This window comes from Amborella trichopoda, chromosome 1, assembly GCF_054954075.1.
Source record: "Amborella trichopoda isolate Santa Cruz 75 chromosome 1, AtrichopodaSantaCruz75HAP2 v2.0, whole genome shotgun sequence".
Lineage (NCBI taxonomy): Eukaryota > Viridiplantae > Streptophyta > Magnoliopsida > Amborellales > Amborellaceae > Amborella > Amborella trichopoda.
The window spans coordinates 163,722-183,628 of record NC_142336.1 but is presented as its reverse complement, the minus strand read 5'-3'; the positions used below and the strand labels follow the sequence as shown (position 1 = coordinate 183,628).

Genomic DNA, 19,907 nt, shown 5'->3' with positions numbered 1-19,907 from the left:
AAGCCACTAAAGATATTCTGCAAAAAGATGTTCAAAACCTTGTTTCCAAACAAATATTTGCTCGATGGCAGGCTATACTTTCTGCCTTTGATTTTACCATTGAACACCTTCACGGACCATCTAATTCCCTTCCTGATTTTCTCACCCGTGAATTTTGCAGGGGGGGCCACACTGATGTCAACGACGTAGAAACACCACTAGCACTTGCACTACATCTCTTTTCAGCTAATAAACATAATACTTTGTCCAATCCACCTACTCTCATGAGCTCTCGTAGCACTTCTTATCGCAATGAGAAATGCCCTTTACCAATAATGCCATTTGAAGGTGAAACTCCGCCTTTGGCTACCCTTTCACCTTCCATCTCACCAATTCACCAAATAACCTATCTAGAGGCTAATACATCCACCCCAGCTTATACTCCTGCTCAATCAAGGCCGATCCAAAGGCCTACTGTTCCTCGTTCTCCATTTATTGAAAGAGCATATCTCATGGATATTACAATCGATGATCAACATACTAGTATGGATCCTATTAAACTTGCTCCCTTATATCTCATAAAGCATTTAAATCCTACCAATGGAGTAAAAACTCGTGAATACTATGAAGCCATTCTAATGGAAACAGGATCCATCTCTGTTGTCCATTATTTCCAACAAAATATCAAAATCATTGCATATTCCAAAATGCAGATCAAGAAATTGCTTTCTTATGAAGAGTGGGGTTGCAATCCCGCTCAGGGTAAAAAACTACATCATCCTGAGTTTTCGTATAAATATTACAAATATGTCGAGTACATAGAAGCCTGGCATAAACTATTTTATTATCAAAATCTAAACAATACTCATAGCTGGTATATTGAATTTCGATTACCAATTTTCGAACGGTTCCCAAATTGGTTTAAAAACTAGTTTTTAGTATGGGGATCAACCACTGCAATTTTACCTCCTGCTTTTCAAAAAGTGTAGGAACAATTTGTTCTTTTCAATAATATTGATAATAATACAGACAATCACCTTTACTTTGTTGCACTCTATCAGCTCCTATGGATTATGAAATGGGACTATACCATCTCTGTGAATAATACAGATGACCATACTTATATTCCTCGTCTTGAAAAAACCATTTCAGTAAAATGATGGGATATCTTCAATATGAATCCCACAACCATATTACCCAATCGCATATATATAATCCCAATTCAAGTGGACATAATACTGCCAACACCTCTTTTGATTTCCTCACATATTTGAGAAATATGCCCTAATGCTTCAAAAGAAACCCTGGAGCAACAAATGAAGGAAATATTTGCCGAAGCAGGACGAAAGCCAGTCTCCTCAGATGAAACCGTACAGTCCTCACCAGCTCGAACCAATCGATATTTTCCCCTTAAAGAAACGAATCCTGAAGAAGAAGACGATGACCCAGACGAATGCAGCCAAAGACCATGACCCGTGACCCGTTGCTGCCAAAATAGCTACCAAGATTTACCTACACCAATAAATACTGTTCCAGGATGCCATCATCGACATACAAGACAAAACAAATACTATTTCAGGATGTTGTTACTATTCCCATCGACATATCGGACAAAAGAAGTACTATTCTAGAAGTTGTCACTGTTCCCACTACAATAAAAAGACAAACGTTGCCGACATGTGGCGACAAAAAGATTACTGTTCCCAGATACCTTTTTGTCTTCATCCCCGACCAACAGAATATGCTTTTTCCTTTTTTACTTTTGTCTTTTCCTTTATGTCTCATCATCCCTCTTTATGTCTTTTCACGTCTTGTCCTTATTTTCCTCTTTTACCATTCTTTCAGAACGAAGGCATTCCCCTTCGCCTATTAAAGGCACTCTCCTGCCTCTCTTTGAACAAGGTCATTCGGAGCCTCTCTCAGCTCTTCTCTCTTCTCAACTTTTATTCTCTCTGAGTTCCAGCTCTCTCAAAAAGTTGTTGTTCCGACCTTAACAGCTCATGATTCCCAGGTCGTTTTTACATCACTAAGACCCAGGTTCTATCTTTTCCTCTTGCTTATATTCCTAGTATGTGTGATTGTAATATGTCATCACTTCTCTCACACTGTCCTCCACACTGGAAACTTTTTTCCAGTTATTGTATTTGCACCCTGTAAATACGTATGTTTTGTAATTCCTTTTCTACAGTTTACTTACTATCCTATGTTTTGTAATTCAGTTGTCAGTCTGTAATCTTACTCTCTTTTCTATAGTTTACTTACTATCCTATGTTTTGTAATTCAGTTGTCAGTCTGTAATCTTACTCTCATATATTTTGTAATTCATATACAGTTTGTATAAAACACAGTTTGTACTTCAGAAAATGTCAATATGCAATTCAAATTAATCTTTAGTATCAAAATTGGTGATCACACTCACACACAGTGGTTTGTGATAGATATTTCCATTTTTCCCTGCATATGCATGCTCTTATTCTGTCTTAATTACTATCGCATACTCCAAGAAATAGTACAGTATAATAATCTAATATTCACATATTTACTCTAAAAAATATCCATAAGACTTCACTGTAGATCCCGGCGCGTTTTGCATGTATAGATTGGTATAATTATTTTGTTCTACGATGTGAGGCATTAATTCTTGTTTTTTTCCCTATTTCTTTGGGTAAAACTTTATAAGGTGTTGCAATAATATCATATAGAGATTGTGGTGGTTCTCTTTTACTTACAGGAGGTATTGCACCTTTGAGTATTATACTCTTTTCAGGAGGATGAGTACTAGCAGTTGTAGTTCCACCCGTACTGATATATGTTTTCTCTTCTATTGTTTAAATAGTATTGAATTGAGGAATTGGAATTTTATATTGAGTACACATTTCTTGTAACCATATAAAAAATCCTTTTGTCTCTTTTTCTTTTTTCAAGAATATATTATATTTTTTATGGAATAATTCTACTAATCTTGGTTGGAATGTTTTAAGATACCATTCTCTAATATTTTGATTTTCTGGGGCTAGATAATCTTGTTTGATATAGTCGATATCTACTTTTTTCTTCTTTTTTGCTAATTTATTAGCTAAGTATTTTTGTAGGTATTCATTACTGATTATATCTTCTTCAACTTCTTCAACTTGTAAAGTGAGTATCTGAAAATCTGCTAGGTCAGGTTCAGACGTAGATGTATATGTGGGTATTACTACATGATCAGCTGTTCTTTTTACTCATTGTAGTTGTAAGTCTGAAGATGTTGTAGGTATTGGTGGGGATGGAAGGATTATAACATCTGGAGGTGTATGACAAGATTTTCTTGCTGGATCCATTGGTTTTTTATTCCTTTTTCTATGGACTTCTATGTCATCTTGTGTTTGTGATTGTTGAAATTTAATTTCAATATTTCCATCTTAATGTTCTATTATTTGATTGGGGATATTATTGACAGGTACTTTCTTGGGCTGATTCACATTTTGAAGTGCCCATATTTGTGGTAGAATAATATCTGACCAAGTAATAGTCTTAGGTATAATAGTATTTGATTTTTCTATATTTGTCTGGAATAATATGGTTTGATCCTTCTTATCGGTTTGCATGATATTGGGACAAAGGGTATTCATAACTTGGTAATAGATACGATATACTATAGCTAGATTTTGAGAGCCATGTATCATTTGGAATCCATGGGTCTTAAGATTTATTCTTAATATATCTAGTATATTAGGGTCAGTTAAAGATACAGAAAAATTGGGAAAACAGTTAAAATATATGGGTCCACTACATAGGCTGGATTCAACCAAACCTATAAGTGAATCTGTAAACTTATTGTGTCTTGTATCTCTTAGGCATACAAGCACTGAGGTGTTCAACTCTAGACGGGTCAAAGGTTTTATAGCAATTTGAATTAATCCAATGTGTAAATATTTATAATTATTTTCCTTATGTTTTTCAATTACTTTTCTTGATAATAGTTGAAAGTCTTCTTGATTTTGAGTTACTGATAGACTTTTTTCTACTGTTTTTATAGCATATCCAAGTTTAAAATTAAATGTTCCTTTTTTATAAATATCTTTTATTGGGACTTTGGGAATATTCCAGTTTTGAATATGTTTTTCAACATTATTGATGACTATTTCTTCCTTATTTTTGACTCTAAGTGTTTGAGTTTGAGGTACTGTATTACCTGTAAGATTCATAATTAAATTTGCCATCTGTAGTTGCAGATAATGACAATCTGGACGATCAAGGGTCCAACGTGTTCCCCTAAGCGGCTCTTCTTGGCCTTGGCGGGTACTTTGCCTAGACTTCTTTCGTCTCTTGCCTTAACTCTCGGACCAACTTTCTTAGATGTAAATTTAAGTAGGTTTTTACAGTAATACTATGACTCTTACTGTAACAGTTTTATTGTTCACTGTCTGGCTCTGATACCAAATATATATATATATATATATATATATATATATATATATATATATATATAAAATATAATATAGTGTATTTTATATTTATTTTAATATATAATATATAATAAAATATATTATATGTGCAAATATATATATTATATATCATAAAAATATCTATTAATAATTTAAATATAAATATATAATCTATATTACAATATAATATATATAACACAATAGTGCACTTTATATTTATTTTATTATATAATATATAATAAAATATATTACATTACATAAATATATATAGTATAGAATAAAAATATATTAATAATTTAAAGGGTGCGGTTTGTATAGAGCCGAGGCTCTAAATAATCAAAATAGAGCATACCTTCAAATAGTGCCGAGAAATATGGTTTCAATGCTGAAAAGTTTTGTGATAGTTTTAAATTATATTTTCATATTTAATCATAAAATTTAAAGTTTCAAAAATAGTGTAGATCGAGCATATCTATGAAAACTAGAAATTGACGGTCCAAAAATGCGTTACAAGATGCACTATTTCAAAAACTTGAAATTCATTTCTTTTTCATGTCCATGCATCTTGATGTCGAGATGATCAATTTGATGATATTTAGGCATCAAAACAACCTCTTCTAGTTGAAGTTTTGAGGTAGGCTCTAATTTGATTGTTTAGAGCCTATGCTCTATATAAACTTTTCCCTACTTTAAATATAAATATACTATATATATATATATATATATATATATATATAATATTTTACTTTATATTTATTCTATTAATATATATTTTTACTATATAATATTATAAACATATATTATATAAATAAAATAGATTATATATTATATATAAAATATATATTATTTATAACGTAATACAATATATAATATAGTATATTTTATATATTGATTTAAATTGATTTTATTTAAAAAAATTAGAATGAAAAAATTGGATAAAAAATGCAGGACGGCAAAAAAACTTCATATAAAACTATCGCTAATATATCGGATTAGGCTAAACAAATCGGAGTCAAAAAATCAAATAAATTTATAATGTTAGAAATTTTGAAATCCTAAAAAATAAAAATTATGTCAAAGCCATCAATAACTAATTCATCCATAAAAACTTTACTAGACTAATATAATTAAGTCAATTAATTTATTTACCTCGTGACTCTCATCCAATCACCCAATATTAAATACATAATTAATCAGTATATACCATATAAATCTACCCATTAAATACTTTAAGAAACATCAAACCTATTTATTACATACTAAAAACAAATATACTATATAAATTTTTTCATTAAACCATAGTGACAAATATACTATATAAATTTATTCATTAAATACTTTAACTATGGTATAGTGACAAATATACTATATAAATTTATTCATTAAATACTTTAACTATGGTATAGTGACAAATATACTATATCAATTTATTCATTAAATACTTAAACATCATACCTAGTTCTCATAACCATTAGGGCTTATAGATAGAGAAGAAGGAAGAAGGAAGAGGTTAGGAGCTTCACAAACCGTAATCGAAGAGGCCCGATTTTTAGAGAGAGAAAAGGAAGATGAGACGCTAATTTGAGATAGTTTGAAGAGAGTTTTTCTCTTTGGGATGTTGTTTAAGAGAAAACCCCAACTATACTGATTTGTGAAGAGGCCCTAACTAATTTTTAGAGAGACAAAAGGAAGAGGGTTCTTCATTTTCTTGGGACAACAAGAAGCAAAGTTGAAGGATTAAGTTTAGGTAACTAATCCTATATGTACAATTGCTAACTCCGGTAATTTACAGTTTACACGATATTGTTTATCTTTGTTATCACATAATAATAAAAAAAAATATTGATTGCTTGCTCATGTAGTCACATTCTCTGCTTCTCATTCACCAGTAAAAGACTATGTTTTGAGCTCTAATTTGTGCCATAAACAGTATTTTCATAAAAATAATAATCACAAATGATCAAAGAAATATGCATGTATATGATTTTCTTACAAAATTATTCGCTATAAACAGTATTCATTCACACAATGATTTTCCAAAATAACAAGTGGAATATGCATCTATTTGTTTACGTTTTTTTAAAAAAGGGGAAAAAAAAATTCATACCTTCAATCTGTAACTGTGGCTTTGAAGAACACAGTGGGTATAAAAGTTTATATTTTAGGTTTTTTTTTGAAATAATATTGTTTTTCAAAAGCAACGTAGCAATAGCTGCAATACACAAAACAGGAAAAAAAAAGAAAGTCTCAAAAAAAAATATAGGTAAAAAAATGATATGATTTTTTGGCTTGATTTAAATCGTATTATGAAAAAATCGTGTTTTAAATGTTTTTATAAAAACTACGTGATTTTTTACCGACTTTTTCCAAAAGTTACCGTTGAAAATTGTTTCCATAAAAATACCGATTTTTTTTTTAAAAATCACCGATTAAACGACGATTTGTCAACTATGGGTAGAATAGGGTTTGAGGAACCAAGTTCCTATTTTAAATTTCATCAAATGGAACTTTTTTTATTGAGCACAAGGGAATAAGGAAGTTCTTTACTTTGTACAATAATAAGAAGTTCCTTCTTCGTCCCTAACTTCATGTTATCAAACACACCCTTAATATATTTGTCATTGTCGCTACAACTTGAAATGGAACTATCAATAGCGATGTCACTACGAATTAACTGTGAATGCAACCATTAATGTTAATGTGATTTCCAATTACTACAAAGGTTCCCAAAGAATTCATTTGAGGAAGAAATTTTCTTAACACCTCATGCTCTTGAAATTGAACGTGCAGCAGCAGTTGCAAGTAGATGGTCGCTAGTGTTTGAGGTGGGGGTAGAGGTTGATGGGCAGGCCCTTGGAGGGGGTGGGCATGGGGTCCACGCTTATGAGCTCGTGGGGGAAGAGGAGCTCCCACCTGAAATTGGTCACAATGTTGTGAAGGAATACGAGTATCTGAATGCGAGCAAAGTCTTTGCCAGGGCACATCCTAGGTCCTCCGCCAAAGGGGACGAAGGTGTAGGGTGCAGGAGGGCTGTCTCCCTCCACCTCCTCGAATCTCGCCGGGTTGAACTTTTCCGGTTCTGGGAAGTGCTTGTCCATCTTGTGGGTCGAATTCACGCTCCAACCGAGCTGAAATTATTCCTCTTCTACTCATCAGGCCAGGCCCAGGCACACAAAAGGGTTGTGGAAATTCAGAATACAAGTGTGAGTTGTAAAATGGCAAATACCTTCCAGCCCTTGGGGATGGTGTATCCGGCGTAGGTGAGGTCGGTTGAGGGCTTCCTATTGTTCCAAAAAAAAAAGACTAGAAATGAGCACTTATGCAATATGCAGTTTCCTACATTGCACAATATACAGTAAAAAAGCGAAAAAGAAAGATTTTGTTTGTTTGTTCGCTTGTTTTTAGTACCTTAAAGTTCCTTGAATGGGAGGAGAAAGCCTCAGCACTTCATTCACCACGTTCCAAGAATACTTCATCTTCTGAATGTCTTCCCGGTTCAGAAACTCGCCTTGGGCCTTTGATTTTGCGATCTCCCTTTGCTCTGCAAATGCAAAGCCTCTTTCAAAAACACAAGGGGACCAATTCAAGGAGAAAAACAGCGGGGAGAGGCGAGAAGAAAAAAGGGAGCAACCTTGTAGGACTCGATCGTAGCAATGGGGGTTGTGGGCGAGGTGGAAGAGGAGCATGGCCATGGTAGAGCTGCTGGTGTCATGGCCGGCACTCAGCAAGAGGATTACATTGTCAGCAATCTGCTTGTCCGTCAGCGAATTTCCCTCTTCATCCTTCACCTTCATAAGATGTGACATCAGATCATCCTCTTCCTCTGCTCCTGCTATGTAATTGCTCCTCCTGCTTTGGACCACCTTCAGCAACTCTGCCCGTAGCAAGTCGCCGGATCTGGCCGCCCTGTAGTACCTAGTCCCCGGAAAATAGATGGGAAGCTGGAAGGCCCCCTTGGCCACCGTGCTCAACTCCTCCAGTAGCCTTGCTTGATCCTCTTCTGACCCTATGCTTGTGAACAACCCGCACGCTACAGAGAAGGCATACTTCTTTATGAGTGGAAACGCGTGCACCACTCCCCTGCCCTTCCAATCCCTCTCGATGCGCACCTTGCAGAGGAGATCAAACCGAGCAACGAGCCTGTGGAGGGTGTCTGGCCTCAGGAAAGGGACCACCACCATCTTGCGAACTCTCATTGCCTCCTCCCCCAGCTTCGTGAGGAAGGAATCCCCGAAGAGGCGGGCGAGTGATGAGGGCCAGCAGGTTAGGAGGAGCCCCTTGCTCTCATTCGAGAAGAGGAACTTGTTGCCATTGGGGCCACAGAAGGTGGCGGTGATCTCCCCCAAAAGGTGCGTCTTGAAGACATCGGGGTCATGTCTAAGCATCCTCTCTTGTACGAACAACTCGGGTTTCCCTGAGCGGCCAGAACGCAGGATGGCCAACGTCTCTCCGACTATGGGCCATCCCAAGCTTCCCGGAGGCTCACAGCTAGTGCGGTGATTGGACCTCCTCGTCCTCGACTTGAACCACGCCACCGCCACCGCCAGAGTCGCAATGGCCAGGGAGAAGAACATCAACTCCCCCTCCATCCAATTCCCACCTTGCCTCTTTGATTCGCAATGATGGTGGATTGCGTCTTTGATTCACAAGAGTAGTGGATTCAATTGCTGCACCATGGAGAAGAAGCAAATGGTTGAATTGACCAATTGCAAAATACAAGTCGTTGTCTATTCATTTTAGTTTATTCTTTATCATTTATATTATTTAAACCAATAGTTTAAAAAGCGGATCGGTGATTTGGATCGGGGGCACGTTAAAAACCTATTCGGATTGGCGAATGGACGATCCGGATCGAGAATCGGCTGGATAGGTCAGATTAAAGCTTTAAAAAAATCCGAAAAAATTATTAAAATTCATTATAAATATTTTTTTTTAAAAAAATTCAATAAGAAATGAGGGTACTCCATTAAGAATTTTCATTTCTTTGCATGAATATGCGAATATTGATATGTTCTTTTTCTGCATGAACTAATATTTACCATTTAATTTACATGACACAAATGGATAAACATAGAATTATCATAGAATAAGTATATCAACATACATGGACTACAATAAAGCATATAATTAGTAACATATGATCTAAAAATAAAATGACAGATGACGTCGTTCTTCTTCTTGATCACGTTGGTGCCATTGATTGAATTCGTTTAACAATTCATTGATTTGATCTAAAAACGAATCATCGATATTAGTGATAATATGTTTGGGTAGTTCATGTAGTTATACTTGTTGTAATTTGTTATTGCAAAATACTTCTATTGACAATAATATTTTCGTACATATCAATTACAAACATACAGGATAATATAATAAAAAATGCAAGCTCCAAACATGGCTACAACTCAATTATCAAGAACATACATTTTTGCATTAAAAATTTAATAATAAAATTGAAAAAATACAAGATAATATAATTGTCATACATGCCACGATTTTTTTACAATGATATTCACTTTAATTCGTTCCGATAATACAATTTAACAACATGTATTTTTTGCGTTCAAAATTTAAAAAATTGAAAATACATTTTTAATGCAAAACTACATTAAAAATATAATACAGTTTTGCATTAGAAATATAATAACATGTAAGTTTTTGCATAAATATTCTATCAGCATGCAATTTTTTCAACAAAAACTTTAACAATAAAAATTAAAAATATGGTTTAATACCTCATGACAATCAAAACCTGGTCACTATTTTCATATCTTTTCGGAAAATCACGATTTTTCAAAAAAAATTGATCATGTATTAAAAAAAAAAACCAATAAAAACAATTCTTCATAGAGCCACCTAACATCAGTCATTCCAACTAAAAAATACATTAACAACAAATTAAAAAAATTCAGTTTTGCATTAAAAATATAATAACATATATTTTTTTTCATAAATAATCTATCAACATACAATTTTTTTAACAAAAAATTTAACAATAAAAATTAAAAATATGGTTTAATACCTCATGATAATCAAAACCTAGTCAGGATTTTCACATCTTTTAGGAAAATCATCATTTTTCAAAAAATTTGATCATGGATAAAAAAAAAGTACAGCAAACTCAAAGAATAAAAATTAAAAATATGGTTTAATACCTCATAATAATCAAAACCTTGTCATGATTTTCACATCTTTTCGGAAAATCACAAATTGTCAAAAAATTCGATCATGGATTATCAACAAAAAAAAAGAAAAAGAAAAAAATTTTTATTCACAGAGCCACCTTACATCAACCATTTTAACTAAAAAATCTACCTCCAAACGAATAAATTCCATCCAATTGAGTGTATGTTTTGATAAACAACACTATAAGGAATCAAATAAATTATGAACACAATATCATCAATAAATCAAATCAAATCGATTAAATTGAGCAAAAAAAAAAACAACGCAATTCTTCACTGACAACAGTCATTAAATCTAAAAAATGAAGCTCAAATTGAATAAATCAGATCAAATTGAATGCATCTGATTATAAACAAGACTATAACAATTAAAAACCCTAGAAATCTAGTGTGAAGATGACACGTACCAAATTTTATATTCATGCAATTTGTAGAAAAAAATAAAAATAAAATACTTTGAGATGTCGAATCTAGAACAAACGATGAGTGACTCACTTGATGTAAATTGGACGGTTGGATAAGAGGAGAAGTATATATGTTATATGATGCAGGGGCAGTATAGAAAGCTTTCTTAGAAAAAAAAGGTCACAGAGAGTTCATGTTTGCATCACAAGCAAACATAAAGAGAAAAGACTCATTTACGCTCTATCCCCCTTTTTAAAAGTTCTCCCACAAAGATGCGTCTTTTTATTTCCTTCTCGAAGGGCATGTTTGATAATAGGAAGTTAGGGGAGGAAGAAAGAACTTCTCCATTACTGTACAACTCCCATTTGAAATTTTGAATAATATGGGCTTTGGTGCAAAGTAGATAAACTGGATACATGGGTGTATCTTTTTAGCCTATTTTTCAGTTTTGATTATTGGGAGTCCTAAAGGCTACTTTCGAGCTACTAGACGCCTAAGACAGGGTGATCTACTTTCACAGTTCTTGTTTTTCATTTATGCCAAATGTTTTAGCCTAATGCTTAGAAATATTGAAAGTGCTGGTTGTTTTAATGATTCAGAGTAGCAAACAATGGTCCATGTGTTTCACACCTTCAATGTGCAGACGACACACTAATCTTTTGTGGTCTTACTTTGGATCAAGTTAATAATGTTGATACATTTCTTAATTGTTGCGAAGTAGCTATGGGGTTGAAAGTGAATATGGAAAAACTTTGTAAATTGGCGTACATTGCGATTATTAATGGTGAGAGAATTGGTTGAAAGTTTGGGGTGCAAAACAGATGTCTTCCTCATCACCTATTTAGGTTTACCTATATCAGAATCTAGGCTACGTATTTCGCTATGGGATAAGGTGTTGCAAAGGGTTCAAACCAAATTGGACTTATAGAAATCAAAGTACTTGTCTAGGGCTGGGAGGGTGACTCTCTTGAGTGGCCAATATTCCGGTATATTTGATGTCTTTGCTGAAAAAATGCCTAGAAGTGTGACATGAAAGTTATAACAGATTATGTACAATTTTATGTGGGGATCTTTTGAAGGTGGAAATGCATATCATTTACTGAGATGATATAGAGTATGCACTGCTAAGATAAAAGGTAGATTGGGGATTAGACAACTTCAGGTTATGAATGATGCTTTGCTGTGTAAGTGGTAGTAGCGAAGTCTAATTTCTAAGGATCACCTGTGGTATCAAATACTTGGTGCTAAATATGGGGTGGACCAGTATGGTTTTTGGATTGGTGGGGGTAGGGGAAGTTTGAAGAGATCTATTTTCTGGAAAGATATCTTTCTATGCAAAAATTTGATATCTCGAAACATTCGATGGGGAGTTGGTATGGGAACAAAAGTCTCGTTTTGGCAACACATATGGGTTGGAGAATTTCTTTAAAGCTAGCTTGCCCTGAGCTTTTTAAGAAGGTAGTGAATCTGGAGGCAAGGGTGAGTGAGGTCTATTCCATATTGAATAATAAATAGGTGTGGAATTTATGTTTCCCGCACAATAGAATGGAGGATAGAGCTGTCTCATATTATGTGGCATTATTATGGGAGCTTGAAGAATTGTACCTATCACGGGAGATGAAAGATGAGATAATTTGTGATTTAGAAAGCGATGGAGTATTTACAGTTAAATTCATGTGCTCTCTTTTATTTCATGATGGTGGAGATGGATGCTGCCTTAGTTGTCTCAGATATGGAAATGGCCTATTCCACATAAGGTGTATATTTTTATATGGTTGGCAGCACAAGATAAGGTGCGACAGTTGATAAGCTCATTAAGGGAGGCAAGATATTGTCAAATATTTGCCTATTATGCAAGTCAGACAAGGAGTCAAATGCCTATCTTTTTGTTCATTATCCTCTTAATTTGCATATTGGTGTAGTTTTCTAAATCTGTTTGGATTTAGTTCGTCTCTCCCATTAGGTGTTTTGGGTATTGTCTCTCATTTTAGCTTTCCCAGTTTATCTAATGTGGGCATTATTATTTGGAAAGTTGTCAAAGGGGTTGTGTTATGGGAAACACAGAAGGAACGGAAATAGGAGAGTTTTTTAAGGGATTTCTTTGCCCTTTAAGAGGATTCTCAACAACGTTTCCCTTTCTATATGGAGATGGCTAAGCGTAATTAGAGATTTTCAAGGTATCACACATGTGGATGTTATGTGCGACCATCATAATCTTATACATCTAATAACACTTAGCAGTAGATCAGTGGGTAGATGGTCTTCTCTTGTTGAGGGATCTTTTAAGCTAAACTTTGATGGAAGTTCATTTGGTAATCCGGATAATGCTGGTATTGGAGGAGTGATTAGAGATTCGGTTGGAAGAGTTATTCTTGGATTTTTAGGACCTGTAGACCAAGCTATAGCAAACTTTGCAAAAATGGCAGCGTTGCTACATGGTTTGAAAATCTTTATAGAGAAAAATATTGGTAGTTGCTATGTAGCAAAGGGTGATTCCATGAATATAATTAACTGGTGTACACATAAGCATAAGGTGCCGTGGACTATGAGGTTGAGGTGGTGCGAGATCTTGGATTTGACAGGAGAGCAAGCAATTTCTTTTCAGCATGCTTTCAAGGATGCAAATTCGTGGGCTGACTCTCTCACTAAGAGGGGAGTTGCTCTTTCTACGCTAATCGTTACAACTGATATTGATATGTTGCAATCTGTTTAGATAATCAATAAATTTCTTAACTTTTGTCAAAAAATATTAAAAATAAAGCCTCATCTCAAATCCTTTTCAGGAAAGTACTTTAGGCAACGAAAATCTCTATAATGGCTTTAAAATCAATTTTCAATACTGAAATTAAAATTTGAAATTAAAAGAATAGTATAGATCTCACGGATCTACAAACACTTATTTTTAAAGCAAAATGGACTGTTCAAATAACTATTTGCTGGTAATCCTAATTTTTTTTTTCATTTTAGATCAATTGAGATGGATCATATTTGGATATTTTGTTGTTAAGATGTTTATTTGATCATGTAGGAAAGTTTTGATCAAAATTATGCAGTTTTTTGATGCATTGAGTGATAAAAATCACACATTAAGAAAACAAGAGAAAGCCTCCTGACTCCTCCCTGCTACTGCTCTCTCTTGCTATGCAACACAAACAAACAAACAAACGAACAACAAAGAGAGAGAAGCGAATACCCAACTTTATCTCAAGTGGAAACCCGTTGCATCCTATACTTCATTCTTTCTCAGGCTCTCTTTTAGCGGTAGAGAAGAAACAGAGGTTCTTCGTGGAAATGGGACGGTTGCCGCTGTAGCAGTAGTTAGTATAGACTCACTACCTCCCTTCTGTATTTACACTCAAAATCCGGGTCTCTCTCTCAACCGCTCCTCCCTAGAAACTGCCTCCACTCTATTAAGCGTCTCTCCTCTAAGTCGTCGCTTTACAACTTTAGCTACACTCCCCGTACACACGCGCCATTTTCTCACTTATCCCTAGGGCTGTTAATGGGCAGAACTTAGCCCTGCTCTTGTCAAAGACAAAAAAAAAATACCAGGCCCATTTCCTGTGTCACCAATTTTTTATGTGAAATAAAATGGGACAGGCAATAGATTGAATGAATTAAATAGTATAGAACATGCAACGGGTAAAAGACACATGCTTTATTGAGGAGTATTTACTTCAAAGGCAAGAAATTGGCTTTTCCTATGTCACCAATGAATGAACCACTTGCCCGCCAACTGGTCCCCTATCAAACACGTATTCAATACTTTTTCCACAATCGCTGGCGTTGACATGCTTTAAATTTAAAGGGAAGCATGTGCAATATATATATATATATATATATATATATATAAAACATAATATAATATATAATAGAGTGTATTTTATATTTATTTTAATATATAATATATAATAAAATATATTATATGTACAAATATATATATTATATATAATAAAAATATATATTAATATTTTAAATATAAATATATAATCTATAAAACAATATAAACAATATAACTCCTTGGATTATCTGCTAACCACTCAATCAATTACTTCTTCGGAATGATAAAAAAGGGATCACTTGGTTTTCTTTTTTATATGCCCGCACTATTCCTACATTTTCTCGATATATCCCGGGATTTATATAGAAACGAAATGTCCGAATTTGTGAAATCAATACAATTACAATATGAAATCCCGAATAAAAATCATAATAAGAAACCTATGAATTGAAGGAGTTGACATTAGATTTCTTTTTGATTTATTTGAATAAATATGAATGTAAATCAAATAGGAGTGCTATTTACATGTGCATTTTATATTTATTTTATTATATAATATATAATAAAATATATTACATTACATAAATATATATACTATAGAATAAAAATATATTAATAATTTAAATGGTGCGGTTTGTATAGAGCCGAGGCTCTAAATAATCAAAATAGAGCCTACCTTCAAATAGTGTCGAGAAATATGGTTTCAATACTGAAAAGTTTTGTGATAGCCTTAAATTATATTTTCATATTTAATTATAAAATTTAGAGCTTCAAAAATAGTGTAGATTGAGCATATCTATGAAAACTTGAAAATCTTGAAAATTGACGGTCCAAAAATGTGCTACAAGATGCACTATTTCCAAAACTTGAAATTCATTTTTTTTTCATGTCCATGCATCTTGATGTCGAGATGATCAATTTGATGATATTTGGGCATCAAAACAGCCTCTTCTAGTTGAAGTTTTGAGGTAGGCTCTAATTTGATTGTTTAGAGCCTAGGCTCTATATAAACTTTTCCCAACTTTAAATATATATATATATATATATATATATATATATATATATATATATATATATATATATACTTTATATTTATTCTATTAATATATATTTGTATCACATATAATATATACTTTATTTAAATTATTTTATTAATATTTGTTTGTATTATATAATATATAAAATAATATAATATAATACAAATACAAATATAAATTAACAATATAAATATAAATATAAGGATGGAGGTATAATCATAATCAAGGACTACCAATAAATTGGCTCACCATAAAATTAGAAACAAATCGATTTTATTTAAAAAATTCGGATGAAAAAATAGGGTAAAAAATACAAGACGGCAAAAATACTTCATATATAGATATCGCTAATATATCGGATTAGGCTAAACAAATCGGGGTAAAAAAATCAAATAAATTTATAATATTAGAAATTTTGAAATTCTAAAAAATAAAATTTATGTCAAAGCCATCAATAACTAATTCATCCATAAAAACTTTACTACACTAATATAATTCAATCAATTAATTTATTTACCTCGTGACTCTCATCCAATCACCCAATATTAAATACATATTTAATTAGTATATACCATAAAAAATGTACCATATAAATCTACCCATTAAATACTTTAAAAAACATCACACCTATTTATTACATACTAAAAACAAATATACTATATAAATATTCATTAAATACTTTAACTATGGTATAGTGACAAATATACTATATAAATTTATTCATTAAATACTTTAACTATGGTATAGTGACAAATATACTATATAAATTTATTCATTAAATACTTAAACATCACACCTAGTTCTCATAACCATTAGGGTTTATAGAGAGAGAAGAAGGAAGAAGGAAGAATGAAGAAGGAAGAGGTCATGGGCTTCACAAACCGTAATCGAAGAGGCCCGATTTTTAGAGAGAGAAAAGGAAGATGAGACGTTGATTTGAGATAGTTTGGAGAGAGTTTTTCTCTCTGATTTGGGATGTTGTTTAAGAGAAAACCCTAACTATACTGATTTGTGAAGAGGCCCTAACTAATTTTTAGAGAGACAAAAGGAAGAGGGTTCGTCATTTTCTTGGGACAACAACAACCAGAGTTGAAGGATTAAGTTTTGGGAACTAATCCTATATGTACAATTGCTTACTCAGGTAAATTTACAGTTTACACGATATTGTTTATCTTTGTTATCACATAATCAAAAACAAAAATATTGATTACTTGGTCATGTAGTCACATTCTCTGCTTCTCATTCACTAGTAAAAGACTATGTTTTGAGCTCTAATTTGTGCCATAAACAGTATTTTCATAAAAATAATAATCACATAAATATGCATGTACATGATTTTCTTACAAAATTATTCGCTTTGAACAGTATTTCATTCACACAATGATTTTCCAAAATAACAACTGAAATATGCATATATTTGTTTAAGTTTTTTTAAAAAAGGCGAAAAAAAAATTCATACCTTCAATCTGTAACTGTAGCTTTGAAGAACACCGTGGGGAAAAAAGTTTATATTTTAGGTATTGTTTTGAAATAATAATTTTTTTCAAAAGCAACGTAGCAATATCTGCAATACACAAAAAAAAAAAAAAAAAAAAAACTCTCAAAAAAAAATATAGGTAAAAAAAAGATATGATTTTTTGATCTGATTTAAATCGTATTATGAAAAAAACGTGTTTTAAATGTTTCTATAAAAACTACGTGATTTTTTACCAACTTTTTCAAAAAGTTACCGTTGAAAATTGTTTCCATAAAAATACCGACTTTTTTAAAAAATCACCGTTTAAACGGTGATTTGTTAACTATGGGTAGAATAGGGTTTGAGGAACCAAGTTCCTATTTCAAGTTTCATCAAATGGAGCTCTTTTTTTTTTGAGCACAATGGAATAAGGAAGTTCTTTACTTTGTACAATAATAAGAAGTTCCTTCTTCGTCCCTAACTTCATGTTAACGAACACACCCTTAATATATTTGTCATTGTCACTACAACTTGAAATGGAACTATCAATAGCGATGTCACACTAAATATAACTGTGAATGCAACCATTAATGTTAATGTGATTTTCATTTACTACAAAGGTTCCCAAAGAATTAATTTGAGGAAAAAATTTTCTTAACACCTCATGCTCTTGAAATTGAACGTGCAGCAGCTGCAAGTAGATGGTTTCAAGTGTTTGAGGTGGGGGTAGAGGTTGATGGGGAGGCCCTTGGAGGGGGTGGGCATGGGGTCCACGCTTATGAGCTCGTGGGGGAAGAGGAGCTCCCACCTGAAATTGGTCACAATGTTGTAAAGGAATACGAGTATCTGAATGCGAGCAAAGTCTTTGCCAGGGCACATCCTAGGTCCTCCGCCAAAGGGGACGAAGGTTTAGGGTGCAGGAGGGCTGTCTCCCTCCGACTCCTCCTCCTCCTCGAATCTCGCCGGGTTGAACTTTTCCGGTTCTGGGAAGTGCTTGTCCATCTTGTGGGTCGAATTCATGCTCCAACCGAGCTGAAAAATTATTCCCCTTCTACTCATCAGGCCAGGCCCAGGCCCAGGCCCACAAAAAGGTTGTGGAAATTCAAAATACAAGTTTGAGTTGTAAAATGGCAGATACCTTCCAGCCCTTGGGGATGGTGTATCCGGCGTAGGTGAGGTCGGTTGAGGGCTTCCTATTGTTCCAAAAAAAGACTAGAAATGAGCACTTATGCAATATGCAGCTTCCTCCATGGCGCAATATACAGTAAAAAAGCGAAAGAGAAAGATTTTGTTTGTTTGTTTGCTTGCTTGTTTTTAGTACCTTAAAGTTCCTTGAATGGGAGGAGAAAGCCTCAGCACTTAATTCACCACGTTCCAAAAATACTTCATCTTCTGAATGTCTTCCCGGTTCAGCAACTGGCCTTGGGCCTTTGATTTTGCGATCTCCCTTTGCTCTGCAAATGCAAACCTCTTTCAAAAACACAAGGGGACCAATTCACGGAGAAAAACAGTGGGGATAGGCGAGAAGAAAAAAGGGAGCAACCTCGTAGGACTCGATCGTAGCAATGGGGGTTGTGGGCGAGGTGGAAGAGGAGCATGGCCATGGTAGAGCTGCTGGTGTCATGGCCGGCACTCAGCAAGAGGATTACATTGTCAGCAATCTGCTTGTCCGTCATCGAATTTCCCTCTTCATCCTTCACCTTCATCAGATGTGACATCAGATCATCCTCTTCCTCTGCTCCTACTACATAATTGCTCCTCCTGCTTTGGACCATCTTCAGCAACTATGCCCGTAGCAAGTCGTCGGATCTGGCCGCCCTGTAGTACTTAGTCCCCGAAAAATAGATGGGAAGCTGGAAGGCCCCCTTGGCCACCGTGCTCAACTCCTCCAGTAGCCTTGCTTGATCCTCTTTTGACCCTATGCTTGTGAGCAACCCGCACGCTACAGAGAAGGCATACTTCTTTATAGGTGGAAACGCATGCACCACTCCCCTGCCCTTCCAGTCCCTCTCGATGCGCACCTTGCAGAGGAGATCAAACCGAGCAACGAGCCTGTGGAGGGTGTTTGGCCTCAGGAAAGGGACCACCACCATCTTGCGAACTCTCATTGCCTCCTCCCCCAGCTACGTGAGGAAGGAATCCCCGAAGAGGCGGGCGAGTGATGAGGGCCAGCAGGTTAGGAGGAGCCCCTTGCTCTCATTCGAAAAGAGGAACTTGTTGCCATTGGGGCCACAGAGGGTGGCGATGATCTCCCCCAAAAGGTGCGTCTTGAAGACATCGGGGTCATGTCTAAGCATACTCTCTTGTACGAACAACTCGGGTTTCCCTGAGCGGCCAGAATGCAGGATGGCCAATGTCTCTCCGACTATGGGCCATCCCAAGCTTCCCGGAGGCTCACAACTGCTGCGGTGATTGGACCTCCTCGTCCTCGACTTGGACCACGCCACCGCCACCGCCAGAGTCGCAATGGCCAGGGTGAAGAACATCAACTCCCCCTCCTCCAATTTCAATTCCCACCTTGCCTCTTTGATTCACAATAATGGTGGATTGCGTCTTTGATTCACAAGAGTGGTGGATTCAATTGTTGCACCATGGAGAAGAAGCAAATGGTTGAATTGACCAATTGCAAAATACAAG

General features: G+C 34.6%; 1 protein-coding gene and 1 pseudogene across 2 annotated transcripts; both read right to left on the bottom strand.

Annotated features, from left to right (window-relative positions):
- Positions 1-6,898: 6,898 nt before the first annotated feature.
- On the bottom strand, positions 6,899-14,386 carry LOC18425136 (cytochrome P450 716B1). Its single transcript, XM_006829704.3, has 5 exons — positions 14,195-14,386; positions 8,038-9,073; positions 7,815-7,947; positions 7,633-7,687; positions 6,899-7,534 (listed from the first exon to the last, which is right to left on the bottom strand). Exons 2-5 carry the CDS (start codon positions 8,993-8,995, stop codon positions 7,220-7,222), a joined length of 1,461 nt encoding a protein of 486 aa, XP_006829767.2. The 5' UTR covers positions 8,996-9,073; positions 14,195-14,386; the 3' UTR covers positions 6,899-7,219.
- A 3,453-nt stretch (positions 14,387-17,839) lies between these two features.
- LOC18425135 (cytochrome P450 716B1-like) lies at positions 17,840-19,182 on the bottom strand (annotated as a pseudogene). Its single transcript, XR_016051631.1, has 4 exons — positions 18,814-19,182; positions 18,592-18,724; positions 18,409-18,463; positions 17,840-18,302 (listed from the first exon to the last, which is right to left on the bottom strand). The product of XR_016051631.1 is annotated as a cytochrome P450 716B1-like (transcript).
- Between the last annotated feature and the right edge of the window lie 725 nt (positions 19,183-19,907).

What these genes read in the sequence shown, in the direction of transcription:
- LOC18425136 (XM_006829704.3), bottom strand. Translation starts at nt 8,995, where the DNA reads ATGGAGGGGGAGTTGATGTTCTTCTCCCTGGCCATTGCGACTCTGGCG. An exon ending in CTACGATCGAGTCCTACAAG is followed by an intron (nt 7,948 to 8,037) that starts GTTGCTCCCTTT and finishes TTGCATTTGCAG; the next exon opens with AGCAAAGGGAGATCGCAAAA. An exon ending in CCATCCCCAAGGGCTGGAAG is followed by an intron (nt 7,535 to 7,632) that starts GTATTTGCCATT and finishes GAATAATTTCAG; the next exon opens with CTCGGTTGGAGCGTGAATTC.